Source organism: Mchenga conophoros, linkage group LG9 (genome assembly GCF_057382185.1).
Source record: "Mchenga conophoros isolate Kocher_MC1m ecotype Shallow Benthic linkage group LG9, M_conophoros_male_GT1.1, whole genome shotgun sequence".
Taxonomy (NCBI): Eukaryota; Metazoa; Chordata; class Actinopteri; order Cichliformes; family Cichlidae; genus Mchenga; species Mchenga conophoros.
Window position 1 is genome coordinate 7,517,847 of NC_140534.1, and position 18,034 is coordinate 7,535,880.

General features: G+C 42.8%; 2 protein-coding genes across 5 annotated transcripts in view; one reads left to right on the forward strand and one right to left on the reverse strand.

Moving 5' to 3' along the window:
- The window catches only part of zeb1b (zinc finger E-box binding homeobox 1b), a 50,657-nt gene extending 49,284 nt beyond the window's left edge, over window positions 1-1,373 (reverse strand). For both annotated transcript variants that reach the window (XM_085286254.1, XM_085286253.1), the window contains exon 1: window positions 1,278-1,373. In XM_085286254.1, the coding sequence (XP_085142380.1) occupies window positions 1,278-1,335 (58 nt within the window). In that variant the 5' untranslated portion in view covers window positions 1,336-1,373. The remainder of the gene's footprint in view (window positions 1-1,277) is intronic.
- A 16,392-nt stretch (window positions 1,374-17,765) lies between these two features.
- The window catches only part of znf438 (zinc finger protein 438), a 54,643-nt gene continuing 54,374 nt past the window's right edge, over window positions 17,766-18,034 (forward strand). For all 3 annotated transcript variants that reach the window (XR_014893816.1, XR_014893817.1, XM_085286255.1), the window contains exon 1: window positions 17,766-17,894. The gene's annotated coding sequence lies outside the window, so the exon portion shown is untranslated. The remainder of the gene's footprint in view (window positions 17,895-18,034) is intronic.

Here is an 18,034-nt window from a genome sequence, read left to right on the forward strand (position 1 = left end):
AAGTCCATTTATGCGCGTCACACAACCAGGAGACAGATATTTGAACAAAGTAGAGCCGCACATGCGACTTTGTAACGGTTCACCAGTATTTTCACACCACCCTTAAATAACAAAAAACCCCGTCTTGCTTCGCACGTCGGCATGTTAAAACATTAAACAATGTAACCATTTCAAATGTTGCTGCGGGCTACAAGCTGTAATGAAGTGAGTAAAGACAGAAAAGTAAAGAGGTTCGCTCGCGACCACCGTCCTACAACAATCAGGATTCCCAATGCGCGACAGGAGAGGATCCGCTGTCCTTATATGGGCTGCGCTCGCCCTGCTCACACAAACAGCGCGTGAGATACTCCTCGTTCTCCGGAACCTCCGGCTACCCCATCCATGTTTCTCCCAAGCTTTCTACCACTGCTTCACTGTCAAACCCTCTCTGACAAGTCATATTTAATGTTCACGGCGTGTGCGGCATCGAAATGAAACAGTTAAGTTAGAGGAAAGGCAAGTGTTCAAAGCGAGCTCCAATACACCGATACAGTTTCAGCGCTTCTCGGCTTTAAAGCTTGAAAATTGTGTTTACATTCACACTTAAGTGTCTGGATAACGGGACAGGTCGGGTTAAATGGGGGAAAATTCGTTTTGTCAGCCCTCGTAGCGCAGCAACAGTGTCCTGTCGCTACCTGCTGCCTGTGCGCGAAAGAAAGAACAAACAGTTGTGTCCCCTCTGCTTCACACGCGCACAGATAATACAGATAATTATCAACATCGTCGAGAAAAAACAAACCAAACCAAAACACAGTTCTGCTTAATGATTTCTTTTATCCATATGTAAAAACACAATGTGTCCGTCGAGGTCCGCAACAGGAATCAGGTAGACCGTTTCCCCTCAGAAACAGGTCCGAGTTTAGTGGTGGGCTCAATAACTCGACAGAATGGGACTAAATCAATGGATTGTCAGCCTGTAGAGACGGACAAAGTGTGTTTAAACGAATAAAGCAGTTTAAAGTGGAAACAAAAGCTTTTCCACTCATAACGGACTGAGGTGCGTATAACGGTCTCCGGCGCAGAGAGCCGCTAGGCGGTGGGAGAGCCGCGACCCAGGTATAACGGTACACCACATAGGGCTGTAATACAGCGCTCACTTGCTACTTCCCAGCACTTTCGGTGAGTAAAAACCGGACTTCTGGGCCACGAAACTTTTCGGCAAAATTACTGGGAGACAGGACGGCGTTCACACCGTATCTCTGAAAGCAAAGCTCCGAGTCGGAAGTAGTTTTACTCACCGTTGGTCCTTTTCGGGTTCGGCTGCTTTCTGCGCTTACACCTGGGGCCATCCGCCATGATCCTTTCGTTGTGTCTAAATGCTGCCGGAGAGTCACCTCCTCTCTCACCCCCCTCTCTCCCCCCCTCCTCCTCCTGGCTTCCCTTCACCTCCCCTTCTCCGCACCTGGTTTACGACACTCTTTACGGCATCACCTTCCCGCACCTCATCGACCCACGCTGCCAGTATCCTTCACGCGGAGTGCTGGGAGTGAGAGAGAAAGCTGCGTGGAGTCCGTACCTGCTCCGCTGTCACGAATGTGGCGTGTTTTTAAACAGCATAAATATTTTTCTGTGTATTTTTCTTTGATGATACTGAAAGGTATTTCCACCACATTTTATTTTTATGACCACAGCGCAAATTGGAAGTTAGTTAAAATATATTTTTCTCCAAATTATTATTATTATTATTATTATTTGGATGTTTTGTTGACTTTTAAAGCACGTGGAACAAATGTCAAAAACAAAACGAACAAATAAAAAAAATACATGACAGAGATGTAAATAATAAAAGAATTAGTAGTTATTTAATCCGTTTTGGATAAGTTTGGGAGTGTGTGTGATTGTACAGGTATTCCAGTAGGTAAGCAGATTAGTGCACTGCAAGGAAGAATGCAAAAAAGCCTGGAGCCGGTTTGTATCTGTCACGTGCTGGATCTTTGTTCTTGGAACCTTTCAGAGAATTTGGCCCTGGAAAATGAAGGTGAACACTTGAAATGAAAAAGGCCACGTTTGGCACAAGTTGAGTTAGTATGCTCTCTTTTTATGGCTTCCCAGCACTACTGCTCAGTCACTGCCATTCCCAAATCTCCTTCCAACCAGATTTTAGGATGATCAGCCCCCACCCCCCTTACCCTCACACTGATGGGTTTTGTAAATTAGGTAAGTAGCCACGGATAGAGGAGACTGCAAACTTTAATGAAGATTTAAAAGAAGCATGGCTTCCACAGGAGACTCCTCAGGTGCATTTTTAAAGGGAGTTTGCTATCTTTAATCATTTTCTTTTTTTTTCACACCTGAGCCTGACCTGTTCTGTTTGAATGTATGTTTTCCTGTGTGTGAGCACAGTAGGGTTGCAAAAAACAGCAGCCAGGGCTTGTGTGTGTTTGTGTGTCAGAAAGAGGAAGCAGTCATGAGACTGTCATCACTGATTCAATCCTCCACCTAAAGAAAGACCCTGCTGTTCTCCTGAGCCGAACCCTCTATGGCGGTGATGAAGAGGACACAGACATGCCAGCACAATCAGCAGGTTCAGACTGTATCCAATCAGACCTAAAACCTCCACACACACACACGGGCACACACACACACACACAGGGCGAACCACACTGTGTAAACAGAAGAGAAATATCCAGGATCACATGTTTGAGGTGAATTCCTCTGGATGCTTGTAGTGATGGGGAAAGATGAAGTTTATATGATGCTCGCGGTCCCATGACTTGCAGCAGTGTGTTAGAGTCGTGGCTATTCTTGAAGCAGATGACTACAAGCCAGAAGTGTCAAATGTAGGGCCCAGGGGCCAGAACAAGTCAACGGCTTTGCAGAGTAAAAATTGCAAAAAAAAGATGGCATGCTTTTTTTTCACTTGATTTTTCAGCAGAGAGAATGGATCACATCTTGAGAGAGTTATCAACAGAGTTGGATATCCTAATCATCAGCTTAACAGTCTTTCTAGCGCTTTTCTTAACTCTTTTCCCCATAAAGATGACATTTGATGATCTCCCCTTCACCCTTAATGATGAGCTTTGACACCTCAGCAGCCCTGAAATATGACAGTTCAGAAAACAGCTTCAAGGGTTTCTCCTAGTAAGCTTTTAAGTTATAGATAGATGTTTTATAAAACATGAATAAGTGTGGAATATACATTAACTTGTTAACAGCAAAAAGAAGAAGGCTTTTTTTTAAAAACACGTCTTTCGGCAATAATTTTAGTGGTCGGGGCCACTCAGGATCAAAGTGGGCTGTAATTGGCTTCTCACGCCTGGACTTCTTGTATCTGAGATGTTATCATCTTTCAGCCCATACTGACTGCATAACCCCGGTTTTGCATCAGTTTGGGGTATCCCGCATTGTCAAGGCAAACTGTTTTAAGGAGGATGCAACGATTTCGAGCTGCTAGTGCTTTAAGAAGCAAGCAGAAGTCTCAGAGATATATTTGGATTAGACTTTGCAGATTTCATCATTTAATCACACACAACATTTCAACATATAAATCTGCCCGTACAGTATTTACACACACAGAGTAACAAACCCCACATTGCAGGACAATCAGCTTATCACTCAGCTACATGTGACAGCTTGTATACACGGGATGGCAGACCTCTGAGGTGAATAATTCAGTAGCAGCAGAGCGGTCCAGCTCTCGGGGCAGGCTGCCCAGACGCAGAGTAATAGCTTTAGCATAAACAACACCTACAAACTTGCTCTAGGTGGCCTCTTCCACCAATAGGCAGCCTGCCTTTCATTGCACTGTGGCTACCTCTCCTGATGAAAAAGGCCCCAGAAACAGTCTGCATCAGCAAAGATCAATGATGAGACACTAAGCTAAGCGTGCGGTCGGAGCTGCACACAGAGTCTGGAAAAATAGGATGCTTGTTATCCAGTGGAAAGTCAGATCTTTCCCATTTTCCTTGGATCACGCCGCTATTATAGCATGAAGTCATTTTTTTCTTTTTCTCAACGTCTGTGGAAAACAAAGAATAACAATTACACGAGGACCGCTAATACGAAATAGACCGAAGACGCCTCTGATGTGTTTCAAAGTAAGTGGAGTAAAACCAGAGCGATTTATTTGCTCTTGCAAACCTCTGCAAAGTTTGCACTGCAGCGAATTCACGCAAATGGGAAACGCACGCTCTCAGTTATACATAGGCACCCTGTGTGACCCCACCGTGATTGGGATGAATGTTGGGGAGGGAAGAGAGTCTATTACAAGAGACAGATCGAATGTCATAAAAAAAGCTCCTCAGAGTGAAACCCTAATGAAGATGGAGGCCGTTTTTATCCCCTCTATGACCAGGACATACAGGTGCCAGTCACCTGAGAAATGACAACAGCAATAAAAGCACGATCTTGCCTTAAATAAAGTGGCCCATGAAATGAAATGAAAGGCTGACTCTTGCTCATCCAATGGGGAATTAAAATAGAGGAGGGGAGGGGGTGAATGAAGGGGGGGCGGGAGGGATAAGCAGCCATCCTCCACTACATTAAGGGATCATGCTGCTCCCTGAAAATGAGTATTGATCCTCTTAGGTCCAGGATCGTTTAGGAGATTAATGTGAGTAGTGGTTGAACTCCACAGTACTCCACACAGGACAAGGGGGATCAGCTCGGCAGGATGGCCCAGCTGAAGCAGCCTATCGGTGAGTGAGGGGCTGACAGTATTCAGTTTGTGTTTTGGGGGTGGTTTGGTGTGTGTGTGTGTGTGTGCCATCTGGGCTGTCAGCTAAGAGAATCAGCTGGATGTCCAGAGGTCGAAAGGGTGAAAAACATAAAAGGGGAGGGGGGGAGGTTATAAAATAGAGAAAGAGTCTGAAGGAAAGCGAAAGAGTGTCACGAGCAGGCAGAATAGAGGGAAGGAGAACAAGCAAGAGAAGGAGCAGAGGAAATGAGAGCGAAAGAGAGGAACAGAAACTGCCACAAACAAAAACAAAACAAAAGGACGACAGAAAATGCGCAGCCTGCCTCGCTCCGAATACAGGGGACCGGCTGGAGGCAGTGATAGAGAGAGAGACGCAGCAGAGACTAAACTGCTTAATCTCTCCCAAGAGACGCCAGCCTAAATGTGAGGTCCCCCCTCCCCCTTTCAGACCCCCCCCAACAAAACACTATCACAGCCATTCTGCTCAGCTACAGCCAGGGCTGACAGACACGCACACATATACACACAGTTTAAAAGTCCTGAGGTTGAGCCTTCAGTGCAAAGCGATACTGTGGAGATGAGAAAAGATCCATTTCAGTGCCACACATCCTCGTGAGTAAGCACTGCACGAGTGAGCAGAGTTTGTTGATTTATAAAAGCTGCTGCTTTTAACAATCTGGCTCGTCGTGAATCAACAGAGCCTGAGAATTTTCTCATGTCTCTCTTCTGAGGTCAAGTCGGCCCCCGTGGGGAAAACTCCTAAAACAAATATGGGCTGAAGTATTCAGCAGCGGCTCAATGCAAGCTGTCAGGCTCTCAGAGACAACAATGCAGTGTTTTGAGGGCTAGATGTCAATCTCGGGCACAGTATTCTCAGCTCGCTTCCGTCTCCTTCCATGGATTTTTTTTTTTATTTTGTTCCCCCCTCAAGACAGGAAGTAGCTGACATGCTTGCTGGAGTGAGCCACGCCTCAGATGTTTGAGTTGAGAGAAAGGTGAGGAGGACGGAGCAAGAACAGCTGTCAGACCCCCCAAAGAATCTGATTACACTTTCTCCACCTACTTTCTACTGTCATGAGTGCTTACCCTGTGAATACTGATATACAGCTCCAGTCTGAAAATGTACTTTGATAAAGAGGATTTTTTGCCAAACTCTCATCACAGCATATACCAAACACGGTATATGGTGGATCTTCTGCAGCTCTTTAAGGAGCTGCAGAAGATCCACCAGCCCAGCATCCACCTGAATGATGAGCTGGATCCTAGGTGCCAAACTAAATGCATTTGTCTGCTGTGACAAAAACTACACACTACAACTGTAAATAGCAGGCAGTTAATAGTGGTGAACTGATAAAGATTGAACACACCAGTGTATATAGTGGCTAAAAGCAGCTCTGACAGACTACAAAAGGCTGTTTAATCTGTGTAAAATAAATGTCAGTACGCAGTGCAATGTCACCTAAATGTCATTTGAGTTGCGTGTCACTTTTATTTCTGATGTCAGACTCCATCTTTAGAAAGCCATTTCCCTGCTGTTCTTTGCTGAAAGGGTTGTGTTGCTCTACTCTGCTACCCTGAAGGTTTTCTTCTTGGATTTAAGCCAAGTGACTTGGTCCTAGTTTTCATCATCTCTAAAAAAACTTGTGTGATTTTGGCAGTGTTGGTTTGGACCATTATCACACTGAAATGTTCCTTTTCTGCCAGACTTCAGGAGACTGGGAAGCAGCTTGTCAGTCTGTATTTTGGTATAACTACAGGCCATCTATAAATGTCATGTGCCCAACAACTTTTCCTCTTATGTAGCCTCATATTATCACACTCACTGCTCGGTCCTCCGATGATGGGTCTGTGTATTCTGCTGTGTTGGTCTGATCTGGAGAATTTTGGATGCCAAGTCAACACCTCAAACTCATTGTTACGCTCCTAGAACCATTCCTGAACCATTGTATCTATAGATATGGCATTTCCAAACTCCGGTGACCATGTGACTTTACAGCTGAGCTTTGTTCAGCGTTATTAGTAAGGTAAGGCTTCAAAAGTTGCATTTATGCACCTACAGGATTTTCTAAATAAAAAAGAATTAGAACCTTAGAATTATAATCTGATCATGCTTATCAGGCATACTGACTAATATTACGATATTAGACAGGCTAAAAGAGAGTGCTAGGTCTGACTTTAAGCACAATGTAGCTCGCTAACCCATTAGTGTTGCTTCATAGTACACCCTTCTGGTCGCAGCTACTTTATTTCCATTTCTTTGCATTCCTCCCTGTGCTAAAAATCGTCCCGACCCTCGATGCCATACAAAGTCTGCATATTGTCCGATTCCATCCGTGTGTGAATAGCACATATATTTCCAGCGTTTGGAAGTCTTCTCCTGTTGCCTGCTACATGTGAGAGCGGACAACTCCTGATACTCTCCAGAGTTCATGTGAGACACATCTCAGCTTTCCTTTCAGAGCCACAAATAACATCATACACGTGTTTTCAGAGGTCGAGTAGCTCTCATCATGGCTAATAAGCAGGTTTTTGTTTCTCGTTAAATTAATACGTGCACCTTTTTACCTGAGACACAACTGGAGGGAAGTGTGAGCAATAAAAAGTCCCTTTATTGTATTTTCTTTCTTTCTCAAGTATCACCATTAGATAATAACTCACGCAGGATTAGCATGCAGCAGGAGTTAAGACCCCTCACAGACACAAACTCCCTTTGCTCCCATGATTACACAGGGGTGGGTGGCCACGGGGCAGAGAGCTTTTGACCCATGGGTAAAAGTAACGCTGCCTGTCTAGACACCAGGCCAAGAAATATACTTGTTTTGGCTAGGAAGACGTGTGTGTGAACTTATCCCCGCATGTGCACGTGCACACACATGAACGCACACCTCCTTGCTCCAGACATGCTTGCTTCAGTCTTCCCCCTCCTCCTGTGACTGTCAAGAGGAGACAGCCACACTGTGGAAAGCCCAGTTTAAATTTATACTGTATTTATTGGAACTCCCGTTGCATTTTACTGTTCATTTGTCCTTGCGGCTGGAATGGCGTTTGAGTTCTCTGGGAAGATGTCAAACTTGGTCCATCAAGGTGTTATTTTTTTGAAGGCATCTTCTCTCACAGTTCAAAGGCAATCTGTGGTGAAGGAACAAATGTGAAATGAGGTGCACTGCAGTGAAAAGAAGATGTTATTAACTGGGTGATACGGCAAAGATAAATTTGGTTTGCCAGTTTTTCTAATTTTTTCCATTCATGTCTACTTGATCTATCACTGGTGGTAATTTCTATTTTATGTGGCCAAGCTTTCAGAACATGTCTGTTAGAGTAGAGGTAACTGAAAGCTGGAGACATTATGGAATTTTATTACACTGGAACTTCTTTCTACTCAGTCTCTCTATGTTTGCACCTCCAAAGTGAACCACAGGTGCCCCACAGCGCTTTGCAGACCTGCAATAATCTGGCGTAACAATATGAACACCTGCCTATCTGGCGAATTCGGGGGCCAAGCCAACATCTCATGCTCATTCTTTTGTGCTCCTTCAACTATTCCCAAACCATTTTTGATTTGTGTCAAGGTGAATTATCCTGCTGAAACAGGCCATAGCCATCAGGGAGTACTGTTTCCATGAAACGGTGTACATGGTCTGCAACAATGCTTAGGTAGGTGTCAAAAGAGCATCCACATTGATGGCAGGACCCAGGGCTTCCCAGGAGAACATTGCCCAAAAGCATCACACTGCTGCCGCTGTCTTTCATCCTGTCTTCCTTCTCTCACCCCAACCAGTCGCAGCAGATGGCCCCGCCCCTCCCTGAGCCTGGTTCTGTCTGAGGTTTCTTCCTGTTAAAGGGGAGTTTTTCCTTCCCACTTTCGCCAAAGTGCTTGCTCATAGGGGTCATAGCATTGTTGGGTTTTTCTCTGTATGTATTATTGTAGGGTCTACCTTACAATATAAATCGCCTTGAGGCGACTATTGTTGTGATTTAGCGCTGTATAAATATAACTGAATTGAATTGAATAGAATTGAATTGAATTGCTCCGTGGTCCAGTTCTGATGCTGACATGTCCACTGCTAGTGCTTTCAGGAGTGTACAGAGATCATCATAGGGACCCTGACTGGTTTGCGGCTTTCCAGCCCGATACATAACAAACTGATGTTCATTTTATTCTAACTCCTTTATTCTAACAACCCACAAAGATGCAGTTTCAGAGATGCTGTGATCCAGTCATCTAACCATCACAATTTGGCCTGTGTCAAACTCTATTTCTCGTTCTGAGGACAAAATGCTACCTAATCAATCCCACCCACTAACAGGTGCCATGATGAAGAGAAAATCAGTGTTACTGACTTCATCTGTCAGGGCTCATAATGTTACGCCTGATCGGTGTATGATATAATGTTTAAAATGATCATTATGACTCTGCAGTTGTTTTGGGGGGATGTCCCGCTGTAGAAAAAAAAAAACAGCTGTAAAATGTAATAGTAATAGGATAACTTATAACTTATCGTTAAACTTAGTTTAGTGTCCTCTCAACGTCTGAGCTGAAGTGAAAGCTGCAAATGAGTCATTTGGCTCCGAGTCTCATCTCCTTCATGCTGCTGTCCCTGAAGTTTGTTTACCTTTATCTTTTTGGTAATCTACACACAAAACAAGTAATGCTGCTCCACTCTGCATGGTTTGGCAGTTTAAAATTAGGTGCAAATTGTACGTCATGTCAAAAGCTTTTCATTTCAACCACTTCTGTTAGCAAAAAGGCGAACATCTCTTTTAGCAAATGTTTTTATTTAGAACATTTTCTCCTAATTTTCCTCTTCATGTTACTAAAATTAAATGCGGTGGCTCCCATAATATAACGGTGTACTTTTCGCTGATTGTGTGACCTTTTAATACTCACTTCTACACGTCATTCCCCCAACTGATGATATGAATCTATATGTCACAGTTCCATTACAAGGAAACACATCTGCGAGTATGCAGTTACAGGTACAATGGTGAGGCTCTATGAGTAAATAGCGCGTGGGTGGTTTATGTTTGTGTATGTGCTTATGTTTCAATCTGTGATAGGCCACTGATGTTTTCACTGGATGAATATGAATACCGCACACCTACTCCTTTCCCACACACACTCACAGAACATCAGAACATTTTTCTGTGCACATGAATAGCGGCGGAGCACTATAAATGAACATCCAAAATGCCAGCAATTACTATGGTGTCCCTTTACTCAACCTCTCCATATTAAACCCCGCTTGTCAAACAGATTGTCTCCGGTGCTCCGAGCAGCCTGCGCTGCGAAACAGTTTTCATTAAGGGAGGATTGCCATGGGCCTTAGCCTGGCGGCTTAATGTAATTTCACAGCTCAGCGTCCGTGCGACCACTTCAGGGTCCAAGCACGGCCACCCACACCTTTACAAGAGCCAGCCAGAGGTGCTGAAAGGGTGACGGGCTGCTAGTAAGTTTTAAGAGCAAAAGGGGAGCCCCAAAATGAAATTCCAGCACAGGAAATGACTGTAATAATAACATAACAACCAGCAAGGCTTTGGAAATAAACATGTACAGAGATAGAGCGCGTTTCGTGTCGTAATGGGGTGTTGAGGACGAGGAAACTCACTCAGCAGTGGGTGCTGTTTTTGATGGGGAAAGGTTTTAAGAAATACAGTAGGATTCTTGTAGTTATGGAAATTATCAATGACGCATTGCAAGATTTGGTTAAACACTGATTTATTGTAAGCCTTTGCTGGCAGTACTTGAAAGGACAGTATACTGTTTAGAATATAGTGTAATGCTCATGTTGTTGGCCTAAATAAACTGTGTGTTTTTTGCAGGGGAAGATTATATGACGATACCACGTGTAGAACTTAATACCAAATCGCTAATTTAGCTTACTGGTCCTTTAAGGTGTACTGACAAGAGTGGCAATTTATATACAGTAGATTCATGTAGTTGAACCAATCTCTTCACCTCAATCACCTCTTGAGTATTCACCCCGAAGGTGTAAGCCAAGTGTGCAGTGAAACTCCATATTAGAAACACGTGGAGAACATTACACATCTGTACTCAAAGCGACATCTGGACAAAACTGAAAGTCAGATAGACTAGTGTTTCATTTTCATGGTTTACAGCTTTGAAAGGAGCCAAAGAGTCTTGACTTCAGTGCTTTGGAAGGGAGAGGAGCAACAAAGCCAGGCAGAAGTTAGGCTGTTGGAAACTTTAAATAGCCACAAATGCAAGGACACCCACAAACCAGCCATGGGGGGGCCAAGGCTGTCTACTCCCAGTTTTGGTCCCAAGCCTGGAAGGAAGTGCATCTGGCATAAAATCATGCATGTGGATCGTAAAGAATGAGATTTCCACAGAGGAGCGGTCGGGCCTCGTTTAACAACAGTGGCAACTACTTTGGTTGAAGACAAGGGAGCAGGAGACAGGGAAGGAGTGAGGAGACAGTGAAGGAGAAAGAAAGGAAGGGAATGTGGAGGTGAAATTAGGGACAAAAAATGGAGGGACTGTGACTGGTAAATGGAGCGATCTGGCTGATATGTTGGAGAGAAGGAAGGTAGATTTATTGTGTATGTAGGTGACCGTGTGGAAGGGAGGTGAGGCCAGGAGCATCTGAGGTAGATTCAAACTATTCTATCATGGTGCAGGTAGATGTAACATTAGATGTTTGTCTCTAGTCTGTGTTTGGAAATCAAGAATATGAAGAAGCAAGTGAAGGCAGAGGCCAGGATTAAATGGTGGAAGTCAAAGAAGGAAGAATGTTGCAAAGCATTCAGGATGGAGTTGATGCATATCAGAAGATCAGGTTGAGCAGTTTGGAGACAAAGTTGGAGAGGTAAGGATGAAATGGTTTGGACATACTGGATAAAGAATGTTGAATACCGAGCTGCCAGATACAGGAGACCTGTAAACTCTGTTTAAAATTAAAAGTTACTAAGTTCACTAAACTAAATTTGTGATATTATAAACCCAAATCTGAGCCGGCACATTGGATTTCTCTAAAATGTAAAGAAATCAATGGAGCATAACACTGAACCATTACAGCAAATGTATCTGTGTGATACATTTAATCAAAAAAATATTTGTTTGCACATATTGCTGGATGAAAGATTACAGAAACATACAAATCATTTGAGAAACAGTCTATTAGCCAACTCCTAAGAAGCCTAACAGGAATGCTTACGCCATGATGTCTCCAGTTGTCTGTGTCTGCAGCACAGTATGGGCTACTAATGTGCATTTTTCTTACACTATCCTTAATCTTGGGTTTATTTTAGTCAACATAATATATTTAATATAAGATAAAACATACTTTCCATCAAAATATATTTAAGTGCAACACTACATGGCAAATTGAAGTTTTCTGTTTGTTTATTTTAATAACACGAAAAAAGATATCATGAAAAGGTTCTAAAATTAGTGAAACAGTTTCTAATAGTTCTAAAGTTTCTAATAAAAAATGATAGAACTGGGAATGTGTTTGCAATTGCGTGGGTGAAAATCACCTGATGTTACCATTCTAGGGTTAGGAGGCTGCGAAAGGGTCAACTTAATATATATACTTTTTTTTTTTACCAACAGCTCATGCAAAACTACTATACATGACTCCCAGAACAAAAACGAAGAGCTGAAAATAGTAATCTCTCTTATAATATTCGTTGTTCAATAGCTAAATGCCGTGATAGTGCAGCTAACATAAGCTAGAGTTTAGCACTAGCATGGGGTTTAGCATAACATTACAGGAAAACAGCGATGCTATCTCCAGGGAAACAAAATCTGCCCATCAGCACATCTGCATCTCAATAATTGAAGACTTGTCTGATAAACTCTGCCAACTCTACATTCTTATATTTGCATGGGTTATGGCTTGAGATGGTTTCACCTTTTTCAAATGTTTGTGCTAAGCTAAGAGGCTACTAAATATAGCTTCACTGTACTGACATAAGTGTGGTATTGATCTTCTCATCTACTTTCCATTTTGAGCATTTCCTCAAAAGCTGGCCTGTTCCTTTTGATGTGGCTTCTTGGGAAATTCCCCCTAGCTTGGCCACACGCAATTGGATGTGACTTCAATGCAACCATATTGCACCTAAGGCACCACCACCACCACTGGTTTATGAGTTAAAACACAGAAGTCATTATTTATTGAACGGAAAGGGTTAATTGAAATAAAGGACCAAGGAGCTCAGGTTTACTTTTTCACTGTAAGCCTTGGTAAAACAATGGATGACGCAATAGGTGAGCCAAAAGCAACAATCAGCCCAATCTTCGCATTATGAGTCACGACCGAGAGATGCTCATGCTTATTCAGTGTGTCCATTGAGTTGTGCAGCCTCTTCATTTAATATTTCCATAAGGTTGCATATGAGTGTATGCCAGGCAGTCCCTGTAATAAGGAGGTAATGTATTCTGTGCCAATGGCAAAAAGGTACGCTTGAAACATCCCTCATAGGAGCAGCAGTTTCCAACTTGACAGTGGACACATACATAATTAAGCCAACTAAAAAAAAAATGAATATTTCATCTCAAAGCATTTTCATCTCCAAACATCAAAACACCTCAACGTCTCACATAATGAGCAAGGTAAAATACTTTTATTCATAGAGGGAATATGCAACAAGGAATGCTCAGAGTACCTCGCTGAAAAATATATCAGCTGGAAAAGGAGAGGGAGGCCTTATACTGCTCTTTTTTCTTAGGTTGAGTTCTTGTACTCGGTTCTTTAAGCTCACGTAAAGAGCTCATTCTTTCCTACGAATGTTGCCGAACCATTTTTTCTCATCTGCAATTGTGTTATTATGTTATATTACAATGTCAGCCTTAATGTTTTGTAGGCGGATCCGGCTATAACTCACTCTGACCTGTAATTCATGACATGCCATCCATGAGTCGCCTCAGGACTTTTGGTTTCGCAGGTATGTGCGCGCATGCCAAAGAAGAGGATAAATTATTCCATAACCTTGCAGTGGTTAAATTTTACTAGTGCGGTCTATGTCAGAGTTTGCCAGAATTTCTTCACTTTTGTGATGGCACAGAGGTTCTGAAAGGTCTCAGCTTCCAAAGAATATGTCATAAATCATTTTGCAGTGGTTTTTAGCGGGGGTAGTGGCTGCGCATAGACCCAAAGCAGCAGCACCACGCTAGAGAGGATTACTTTGACCACCAAACCTGCCTCTGACTGGCTCCCCATACACCTTCATAGAAGGGAATTAACCTGCCATGACTTGAAACGCTTTGCTGAGCGCTGGTCGATACTGTCATTATCCTAAAGCAATTCTTAATTCTATTTGGCCCTGAGCTAAAGATCCTTGTATTGATCACAAAGTAGGGATGCCACAACAACTTTTTTCCATAGTTAAGACCTCTATGTGTTGTTAAAAATAAAAGCTTCAGCAGCTCCTATGCACAGCCCAGAGGGAAAGATGCAGCCACAGAATGTAATTTTGGATGTTTAATCATACGTTTCACAGTGATACCTGATGATTTCATCAAGCGTTACAGTTATGAGACACAAATGCTCGAGAGTGGTACCTTTGTGTTTCATCGAAAAAGGCAGCTCTCTTTCATATCCTGTTTTGGGAGATGAGAAATATTGATATCACTCGCCGAGCACTATCAGCATGAAACAGAGGCTTTCAGTAAAAGCAGCAGTGACAACACCTGTACTGAAGTTCCTGATTACATGCCTTTGTTCTCAAAGCTGTGTGTGTCTGAGCATGCATGTGTGTGCAGGAGAAGAACAGAGACACACAAAAAAGAAAGAAAAAAAGATGGAGAAATCTGAAGTAACATGTAACCGAATGCTTCTTTTTCTGTCTGTCATCCACACACACAAGCATGCACAAGCAGACAGCATCGCCACCTGCCACAGACTATACACTGCGGCCTTTGACAGCGGTTAGCAGAATGGGACATGTGTAGCCCCAGGTGACTCAAATTGCAAAACTAACAACAGCATGCTTCATTGCACCAAGAATGCAGTGTGAAACACCAGCAGAAAGGCAGTGTGTGTGTGTGTGTGTTTGTGTGTCCGTGTGCGCATCAATTTACATGTATGTCTGAATGTGTATGTTTTCGGTTATGCATAAGTGTCATAACTGACTCATCCAGTAATGTAATGCAGCAATTAATATGGACTTCATTAGAATTCTTAAAGGAGCCCGAAGCATCAACAAACACGAGCTAGATAATGCAGAAGTATTGCTATCATTAAGACTAACTGCTCTGAGTGTACTTGTTATCCTGTCCTCTATTATTGAAGGATCAAATACATTTATATAGAGAACACTACACTAAGAACTCAGTCTATCTACACTATTCAAATAATAATAATAATTAAAGGAAGACGTTTTAATCAGAGGACAGCATCAAGTAAGTTAAACTTGTGGGATATTGATGTGATCAGTTAAGTAGCGGAGGGGGTTGTTGATCAGGTTCAGCTGCTTTGGTGTTATAATGAAATTAACAACAGCTGCATTAGAGAAGCAACAATGAGCTTACCCCAACACAGGAAGGGTTTTAAGGTGGAGGCCACTCCTTATGACTGTGTTTTTACTAGTTTTATGCTCAGCGAGGGTCAGTGTCACTACTGGTAGCATGAAGGAAACCTGGACCCTACAGAGGTTACACAGGTAGTCCAACTCAACCAGGATAGTACATCAATATGTGTCATTGCCGTGAGGTTTGCTGTGTCTCCCACACTCTCAAGAACATGGAGGAGATTCCAGGAGACGGACAGTTATTCACTGAGCTGGAGAGGGTCCTTAACCCATCAGCAGGACCAGTATCTGCTCAATTGTATAAAGAGGAACATTATGAGCACTGCCAGAGCTACAAAATGACCTTCAGCAGGTCACAATCTCTGACCAAACAACTAGAAACAGACTTCATGAGGGTGACCTGAGGCCCAACCTCCTTTAGTGGGCCTTGTGCTCACTCCCTGGCACCATGGAGCCCAACAGACATTTTCCATAGAATACCAGAATTGGCGGTTCCACCACTGGCGCCCTGTGCTTTTCACAGATGAGAGCAGGTTCACCCTGAGCACATGTGACAGATGTAGAAGGGTCTGGAGAAGTTGTAGAGAACGTTATGCTGCCTCTAACATTGTTCAGCTCGACCAGATTGGTGGTGGGTCAGGAATGGAGGCACATGCAGACCTCTACAGGCTAGGCAATGGCACCCTGACTGCCATTAAGTATCAGGATGAGATTCTTGGACCCATTGTCAGACCCTGCGCTTGTGCAAGTAGTCCTGGGTTTCTCCTGGTGCACGACAATGTCCGGCCTCATACGGTGAGAGTATGCAGGCAGTTCCTGGAGGATAAAGGAATTGACACCATTAAATGGCCCCCATGCTCGCCTGACCTAAATCCAATGGAACATCTGTGGGACATTATGTTGTGGTCTATCCAGCACCACCAGGTTGAACCTTAGACTGTCCAGGAGCTCAGTGAGACCCTGGTCCAGATCTAGGAGGAGATCCCCCAGGACACCATCCATAATCTTATTAGGTGCAGGAATACTAGCATATAGGGGTCATGCAAACTACTGAGTATCATTTTGAGTTGCTCCAATGAAATTTCAGCTAAATGGACTAGCTTGCTGCATCATTTTTTGACTTTCATTTTCAGGGTGTCATTTCCATCAAACGGCGTGGGATCCTCTTGATCCTAACAAATTACCAGGTTTACATAACTTGTACTTAGTTACAATTGTTTAAACCAAGGATCTTGGAATTTGCATTTGTTTAGAAATAGCCCCAAGACACCCTCCTTGAGTTCCTTGGACTTCCCCATTGTTCTGAGTATTAGTCATTCTGATGAGTGACTAATACTTTTTTTGCGCTGTGTAAGTGAAACTACCGATTATAGTCATTTATGATCAATAACAAGAAGTTAATAGGATATCGTATAAGCTTCAGCACCACTTAAAATATATATATTATATTAAATCAAAAATAAATTCAAATTGGTGAACTCAATTTTTGTTTATAAAAGTCATTAAACATGTATGCTGTACAATCATTCCACCCTGGAAAAAGAACAGTTTAAAGCAATCGTCATAAGTGCAAAATTATCAAGGAATAAACAGATGAATTGGCTGTGTTGATAAAGTAATAGAGGTGGTCAAGCCACGTATCCACTTTCAAGCTTGCTAGAATTATACAAACTGTTTTTGCTTTTTGTTTTGTGTTACCGTTTAAATTTGTGCAGTTTCAAAAAAAAAATCACTCCACCTATTTAGTGCTTTCCTGGTAAAATACAAAGAAAACAAAAACATGTGGCTCAAGACTTTTGCACTGCATTACATATGGAATTTAACTGATTGAAAAGACACTCAGATGCAACAGAAAATCTGTAGGAAACCGAAGTGAATTAAGTAATTTCAAAATAAAATTAAAATAAAACAGTGAATGATTATTTTTCATCAGTGTTTGAGACATCCCAATCTTTACTGTGATTTTTTTGATGCAGAATTATAGTTGTTTTAGATGCTACCTTTATATACTACTAATACTAATAAGTAAAAACTCAGTTAAACAAAAATATGTGTAAGAAGGTATATGCACACACTTCCTACAAGGCAAGACTGAGGCCCCTCCAAAGGAATGGGGTCCCTTGTGTCACTGCAGCCTTAAATAAAATACCCTGTTGCATACTGCACACGTACAGTAGTTGTATGTGTGGTTACGTGCTTTCTTCTAAAGTTTTGAAACACCGTTATGCGTCTGTTACCGTGTCCTGCAGTGACCCCCACCAGCCCGCTCTTATGTTTGATGTGTCTGAGCTGTCTGACAGCTTCAGTGCTGTGCTGCGCTGCTACAGGTTATTACACGGCTACTCATTGGCTGCTTTGACAGAACAGAGGAAAGTAGGTCCCCAGTATTTAACGGGCCGTACTATTTATGCCTAAACGGGGTGATAAAATAAATGAGCGACTGTATTGTGTTCTTCCCTTTTCACTCAGACTGACACTGCCAGTTGCAGAGTGGAATAATTGTTTGTTATTTAACTTTTAAAATATAGTTGAAGTGTGGGAACGTCGAGAAACGTAAGCGTTTGATAAGTCGCACACATTCATCACCCCTCGCCGGATCAAGCGGATGGTTTGGCTCAAAATGGCTGTAGAGAAACAGTTTTGAGGATCGACGCTTTTGCCAGGTTTTTAAGAAAAATGAGCCACCCTGTAGTTTGAGGGCACATCCGCCACATAACTGGGGATCCAGGTGAGACACGTTTAAAGGTTATTCAACATTTGCACCCGACCCGTAGCTTACAGGGGGGAAAAACAAGGCCGAAAACGGCTCGCTTTGCAATGTTGTCAGGGTGCCTTGTACTTGCAGCGGGAACAATCCCTGGCTCTGGT